Genomic DNA, 7,869 nt, shown 5'->3' with positions numbered 1-7,869 from the left:
AAGAAGAGACTGGACAGCCATTTGTCTGAAATGCTATAGGGTTTCCTGCCTGAGCAGGGGGTTGGACTAGATGACCTCCAAGGTCCCTCCCAACTTCATCATCATCATCATCATCATCATCATTATTATTATTATTATTATGTGCTGAAGATAAGTCAAATCTGAGACAAAAATCTCTCAGAGTTGTTAAAAGCCAACTGCTTTAAAGTATTAGTCCCTTCTTTAATCCAGATGTTCCAAGAGATCATCTTTCCTATTATTTTCAATATTTGAATTATATCATAGCATCAATTTCTCAACTGATTCGGAAAGAACATACAGCTAGTCCTCGAATTACGACAACAATGGAGTCCAGAATTTCTGTTCCTAAGCAAAACATTTCTTAAGTGAGGTTTGCCCTATTTTACGACCTTTCTTGGCACAGTTGTTAAGTGAATCACTGCAAGTTGCTAAATTAGACACACGGTTGTTAAGTGAATCTGCCTTCCCCATTGACTTTGCTTGTCAGAAGGTCGCAAAAGAGGGTCATGTGACCCCGGGAGGTTATAACCGTTGTAATATGAGTCAATTGGCAGGCGTCCAAATTTTGATCACATGACCACGGGGATGCTTCAATAGTTGTAAGTGTGAAAAAATGGCCGTAAGTCCCTTTTTTCAATGCGGTTGTAGATTTGAACCGTCACTAAACGAACTGTTATAAGTCAAGGACTACCTGTAAGCAAATATCTGGCATCTTGAATACAGCAGGAAATGAAGAATCCTCATTTAGTGTACCTGATCCCCAAAACTTGCCAAGATTTGGAAGGAATTACCGACTTCCACTCCAAATGGGTCCAAAGAGGAAAATAATCGTAATAAATCTCATGCCAAAGGAATCTAAATGATAAAATTAAATCCAGCAAGGTTAAACCTATTATCTCCATAAAGTTGCTGTAAATTTAGCCAGAGATATTCTAGGGGCTTTAAAATGCCATAACTTTTAACAATTTGTTTGAAATATCTAATGGGAATTAGCCACTGCCATCCTTTCTTAAAATATATGTTAATCTCCATGTAATATTCATCTTCACAGCATTTTAATGGGAATTTTCACCATCAGGTGATAACTGAAATTGCCTCTGTGAAGACATATTTAATTCAACATATTGTGATAAGTTTGAGAACGATGTAAAATGGTATTTTATAGAATCTGTGCAAATTATATATCCTAATTTTCTACAATAATGTAAAGACAGAGTGGATCCCAAAGGCAATAAGTGGACGGATTCTAGTTGATAGTATAACGAGGATGTAAACTACATTGCTATATAACTTCAACAATCTTAATTCCCTTTGAAACATTAGTTTACCTTGGCCAAATTCCAATTTTGGGAACAGATGTCAATATTTCTATGTATATATTTATGTATATCTATGTAGGTTGGTATATATTTACCCATGTAGTATGGCTGTAATATTATCATTATCCTTCTTATTATCTTCTCTACTACCCCCTCTTATTGGGATCATTATTATGATTATTATTACACTGTTGCTTTGCATGTACACTGAGATATTCTGCACCGGAGACAAATTCCTTGTGTGTCTAATCACAGTTTTGTGTGTCTAATCACACTTGGTCAAATAAAGTATTCTATTCTATTCTATTCTATTCTATTCTATTCTATTCTATTCTATTCTATTCTATTCTATGCTTTCCAATATATATTCTATTCTATTCTATTCTATTCTATTCTATTCTATTCTATTCTATTCTATTCTATTCTATTCTAAATGTATACTGTATGTTTTGGTATGATACTTTACTATGCTAATGTTTGGAGAGACTGTAGAAATTGTACTATAGGGAAATCAGTGACGGTAATGATGCAGTTGGACACAAGAAGAATGGGCAAAATTTCTTCTCATCAATTACAAAAAGATGCATTACTTAGAACAGTGCCAATAGTATAACAATATTGCTATTCTGGATCCTTGGGATGGATCCACCAGTCAAAAGCACTAAATGAATGATTGGGCAGACCTTGTAAAGATGTGATAATGATATGCATCAACTAATCTAGTGAAAAGGAGGACCAGGGGTGACATGATAGCAGTGTTCTGATATTTGAGGGGCTGCCACAAAGAAGAGGGGGACAACCTATTCCCCAAACCACCAGAAGGCAGAACAAGAAGCAACGGATGGAAACTAATCTAGGTTGGCAGAACTAAATTTCCTAACAGTGAGAACAATTAATCAGTGGCTTGTCTCCAAAAGTTGTGGGTGCTCCATCACTGGAGGCTTTTAAGGAAAGACTGGGCAACTATTTGTTTGGAATTGTATAGGGTCTCCTGCTCAAGCAGGGGGTTGGTCTAGAAGACCTCCAAGGTCCCTTCCAATTCGGTTATTCTGTCATTTTGTTAACTATCTGATCTCCTAAATTGATAATGGAGGGTTTGGGTCTGGCCAGGTCCTCCTCTATCTCTGCTCCAATTTTAAATTTCAATTTATTCATCTTTCTCTCTCCAGGTTTGTCTGGTGGCCCTCATCGGATTTGTGATGCTTTGTATTTCTTACCAGCCGGATGAGAAAACTTGCATTCAGTTCTTCATCAAGGTATGTGGTTTAGCTTTTTTTTGTTTGGAGAAGAACTGATTATTCCATCTGAAAATAAGGTTAGAGGAGCAGGTTCCAGAGATCTAGGAGTGGTGATCCAAGGATCTTTCCTATTCAAAGTGTCTACAGGATCTGGTCAAAGAAGTCAAGATGGCAGCTGTAGTGGTACGATTAAAGTTCTCTCTCTCTCTGTGTGTGTGTGTGTGTGTGTGTGTTGTGTCTGCATTAAAAACAATATCCATAAAACAACAAGCAGCTTCAACCACATGTTACAGCTGCCATCTTGAATTTTTGAGCTGATCCAACGGACCTTCCTGTTCCTATTATTCCTTGATTCTTTCCCCATATCTAGCTAGAAGTGTAGATTCGGTATATCCACCAACCAGAGCTGACATTTCAAAAATTCGCATTTTTGATTGTTTGAACGTTTTCAGAACCAGCTATAGTAGTAACTTCTCGTTGTCATGGTGTTTTCTGTTCAAATTCCATTTCTACTAATATGTTGTCAGTCAAACAAGGTAGACCAGAGAAGGAAACTATTTAAATACATAAGGGAACTAAAGAGGTTTCCAAGCCATGTCTCCTATTTTTAATAAAATCATGCAACAAGAAAAATAAGTCCAAATTCCTCAGCTATGTCACGCAAATAAATGTTTGAACCTATGCTAAACATGATGTTCACATCATCATAGCTTGAATTTCTTTATACGTTCCTGATAACACCTTTAAAGCAATCATGAAATGAAGACTCTAGAATGCTTTGAATGAAATCTTCGAATTTTGTGGCCCAATGGGGGAAACTGAATATTGCTTCTCTTCTCTTCCCCTCCTCTCTCCTCTCCTCCTCTCTCCCTCTCTCTGATCCAGTCTCCTCTCCTCTTTTCTCTCCTCTCCTCTCCCCTCTCCTCCCTCTCCTCCCGTCTCCCTCTCTGATTCAGTCTTCTCTTTTCTCTTCTCCCCTCCTCTCTCCTCTCCCCTCTCCTCCCCTCTCCCTCTCTCTGATTCAGTCTTCTCTTTTCTTCTCCCCTCCTCTCCTCTCCCTTCCCCTCTCCTCTCCCTCTCCCTAATCCAGTCCCTCCCCTCTCTCCCTCTCTGATTCAGTCTTCTCTTTTCTTCTCCTCTCCCCTCCTCTCCTCTCTCCTCCCTTCCCCTCTCCTCTCCCTCTCCCTAATCCAGTCCTCTCCCTCCCCTCTCCCTCTCTCTGATTCAGTCTTCTCTTTTCTTCTCCTCTCCCCTCCTCTCCTCTCCTCCCTTCCCCTCTCCTCTCCCTCTCCCTAATCCAGTCCTCTCCCTCCCCTCTCCCTCTCTCTGATTCAGTCTTCTCTTCTCCTCTCCTCTCCTCTCCTCTCCTCTCCTCTCCTCTCCTCTCCTCTCTTCTCTTCTCTTCTCTTCTCTTCTCTTCTCTTCTCTTTTCTTCTCTCATTTTGCTGGCCCAAATATATATCCAAACTTTGCATATGCTTGGAGGCAGTTCGGAATGGCAAACTTCATCACCCTGCAGAATATCCCTTGCAATATATATTCAGACGGCTCTTCTGCTTCCCTCCCAGGTTGCCTATTTCCTCCTGAGTGCGCTGAGTCTGAACGTCTGCATCTTGGCCATGGCTTTCGCTGCCTACTGCTACTCCCAGATCATCCGCTTTACCTGCGAACCCATTTCTGATGCGGTCTGCCACTGCAAACTGGACGCGGCAGACCCCCTCAGCCGCACCGTCACCTACCAGAGCGACTGCGGCTTCCTCACGAATACCTTCTACCTCTTCTTGCTGATCCAGTTCCTCCTGAACTTCCTGGCAGCCGTCGTGGGATTCGCGGCCTGTTTTGTGATGTGGAAGGATCGGTATCAAGTCTTTTACGTCGGAACCCGGAGGCAGTCCCAAGCTGCCGCGGGAGGCCAACCGCCCAAAGTATAGGGGAAGAGAGGACGGTCTCAAGGAAAGCCACCAAGTATACCTTCCTTTTCCCAAAACAAGAAACGTGTGGACGTATCCGTTCAGGTACACCAAAAGAACTACACGATGGTGCATTTTTACAAAAATTGTTGCCAAACCGTCTTGCCAGAGAACCCTCCCCCCTCCCAACGTGCCTCTGAATTATGCATCCTGCCTTTGGTGCTAGAGCAGGAACCGCGAGCGTTTCCTGGAAGAGAAGACCCCAAAATGGAGACATCAGCTCTCAGTAGCCTCTTGCACATTCCCACTTCCACGGATTTTCGCGGTCATTAGTGTGCATCAGTTCCAGTTTTTACACGCGGCTGGAACTGAATTTTAAAAAAAAACTGATCGTGTTTTAATCCGGGAGTCTCCAAACGTGGTAACTTTAAGACTTATGGACTTCAACTCCCAAAATTCCCCATGCTGGCTAGCTGGGGAATTTGAGGAGTTGAAGTCTGCAAGACTAAAAGTTGCCAAATGTGGAGAGCTCCGTTTTAGTCCAATCCATTTCCTTCTAGGGAAAAGCAGGAGATCCCAAATGCGGCCGGCATGACGCTAAACAAAACATAATAGAATATGGGGACCAAGGGCAAGTAGGCACAGAACAATAATTAAGGCCTCATGAATCTATAAATCCCCTCTAATATATGTTGTGTGACTACAAAACCATATAGGACAGTGATGGTGAACCTTTTAGAGACCGAGTGCCCAAACTGCAACCCAAAACCCACTTATGTCTCATTGGGTGCCGGGTGGGCGTGGCCCATTGGGTGGGTGTGGCCCATTGGGTGGGCGTGGCCCATGCAGTGGTAACGGCAGAATGTGTGGGACTAAAAAGTTCAATCAATCAGTTCCAACTTTGAGAGATCTTTTTTTTTTCCCGCGAGAAGTTGAAATTGATTGATTGAACCTTTTTTTTGTTATTGTTGCACACAGTGGCGGAGGCCTGAAGCAAAAAGGTTTTATAAAACCCAGCTGAAGGCCTAGGACTGGGGCGACGGTGCGCATGCCCACAGAGAGGGCTCTGTGTGCCAGCTGTGGCACGCGTGCCATAGGTTCACCACCACGGATATAGGATTTTAGATTTATAAGACCACAAAGAAAACACCCCCGTTTTCTTAACAACTCGATTGCTTGGTTTTCTCGCATGGGTTGTTTCGAATAACACGTGTGTTGCTGAGAGCAAATTTCACGATGAGCTAAGCTTTGGATATCCCAGGAGAAGAGCATCTGTCCATTAAAGCAGCCCAGTTTTCTTCAGGCTTCTGGGGGGGGGGGAAGGAGACGCTGCTTTAAAGAGTTGCATTAAAAGTGGACTCTTCAAAGCAGCCGCATCCGTTTTTCAGGCAGAAGTCTGAAACACGTCCGAGAGCTTCCCGTAAGTCCTGAAGTGTTTCTTCTGAATCATTTCTGAAGAGTTACGTGTCAGCCTTTCCAATAATAGACATGCCATCCTCATGGGTTTGACTCCTATTGTATATAGCCACACCATCTGCTCCTGAAACCTCCACCCAGGGGAAGATTATATTCTGCTGTCACTGGTCATATAATCCAGCTCTGTCATTTGTTATGATTAATAATTACACTGACCTAAGAGGAAGACATGCAAGGAGTCCCTCTTTGGAACAGGATCAGTTTTTCTAGTCCAACATCCTCATCCCCAAAGGGGCCAACCAGATTCCTTAAAGAGGTTGACAAGAGGACGTGAGGACAACAACATCTGACTGATGTTCACGGAGAACCAGCTTTTAGAGGCTTCCCATTCTGAAGCCGGCATATAACCCATCATATCTAGCAACCACTGACCATCTTCCTTAAAGTCAGGATCTCCCTGAAAGCCTTTGGATGCCTAATATCATAACTCAACGTATTTTTCTTTCCTGATTACTGAAGTCCAGGCAATCACTCCAAGCTCTTGACTCTGTGTCCCTTGGTTCATACCATGGATAAATGTACCAATTAGCATGTTGTCTCCTTCGCGTGTCCTTCTTCTAGGTTGCCAAGACCTTCTAATTTCTCTTCATAAGCATTTCCAGCTTCACACGCTTGATCAGTAATGCTCTGTGGCCCAGACCTGCTAATCAGCAAAATGTTTGAGGGTTCCTGAGCTTAAATGGTGAGGGAGCACACATCTTTCATGGCTGCACACCTTCACGTGACACAAGGCAAACCAAGAAACACATCCCAACGCATTCCCTCTCCTTCTCCTTGACAAGTTTTCCTAGCCTTCTCTCTTCCTGAAAATGTCCTCTACAGTCCCACCAAGAAGACATCTTAAAACTTTGTGTTATATCACAGGACGGAGGCTATCCAAAACAAGGAGAGGCATCCGTCATGGGGTTCCGGATGGTGGAAGGTGTGTGGTCCATTCTGATGCCTTCTAAGCTTCACGGTTGTGTCTTGAATTTACCTGGAGGAAAATTTACACTAAATTTGCCATCTTTCTATTCAACCCTGTCACCTGAAATGTTTGCATTGCCCTGGGATATCTATGTACAGTAGTGGCCAAAATTGTGGAAACCTTTTGGGAAAAGTGTATTTTTTGAGGTTTGATGGCTAATAACCCCACTTTTTTTTGGAGTAGTACCATGAAATTATATATCAATGGAAAGATAATTTAATCGAGAATGTAATGCAACAAAGTTTGTTCAATTATCTGTACTGTGTTCTATGAAAAGTTATAGCCAAATAACCAGAAAAAGGAAGCACAACTTGCTTAGGTTGATATCAGAGAGCTTTCCTTCATCTGATGGTAGCCAATGAGCATGAATGTTTAGAGAGCCAATCAGGTGTCGTCTTGTTTTGGAAATGAGCCAATCGGATCACAGTAGGATCCAGTGATTGATGTCTTGTTTTGAAGCTGAGAGGAGGACATTTGTCAGTGTGTTATGTGATCGCTGTCAAGTTGATTGGGTTTTTTTGTGTTCTTTCATTTAGTGAGCTTGTAAAACGTAATAAAATTAAAGTAATGGTGCAAAGAGTTGACTGGTCGCCCAGAAAGCGATGTAAAATAGTAGTATTAAGTGAACAAGGCTACAGTTACAAAGAAATTAGAAGAAAAATGGGTGGAAACTTAACCAAAGGTGGCATTTCTACTGTACACTTTTCCCAAAAGGTTTCCACAATTTTGGCCACTACTGTAGTAACCAGGGCGCCCAAGATTCATGTTTTTGACCTGCACACTGCACACTGCAGAAGCCATAATTCAAAGTTGCACTCTGTGAAACAACATGGTGTGTTCTTAGACCTATTTGACTGAAGTCCTGCTCTGGATGATCATCCCAAAGAACGATAATTAAGATTACAGACTGCATTTCCAAAGGAATTCTCTTAACTGTG

The 7,869-nt window shown here is 42.2% G+C and overlaps 1 protein-coding gene across 1 annotated transcript; it reads left to right on the top strand.

Annotated features, from left to right (window-relative positions):
• The first annotated feature begins 2,515 nt into the window (after nucleotides 1-2,515).
• SSPN (sarcospan) lies at nucleotides 2,516-4,509 on the top strand. The gene is made up of 2 exons (XM_015824421.1): nucleotides 2,516-2,596; nucleotides 4,147-4,509. Exons 1-2 carry the CDS (start codon nucleotides 2,540-2,542, stop codon nucleotides 4,507-4,509), a joined length of 420 nt encoding a protein of 139 aa, XP_015679907.1. The 5' UTR covers nucleotides 2,516-2,539.
• Nucleotides 4,510-7,869: the final 3,360 nt, after the last annotated feature.

This window comes from Protobothrops mucrosquamatus, unplaced genomic scaffold (genome assembly GCF_001527695.2).
Source record: "Protobothrops mucrosquamatus isolate PMUCROS unplaced genomic scaffold, P.Mucros_1.0 scaffold2229, whole genome shotgun sequence".
In the NCBI taxonomy this organism is placed as follows: domain Eukaryota; kingdom Metazoa; phylum Chordata; class Lepidosauria; order Squamata; family Viperidae; genus Protobothrops; species Protobothrops mucrosquamatus.
This window is presented reverse-complemented; position numbering and strand designations above follow the sequence as displayed.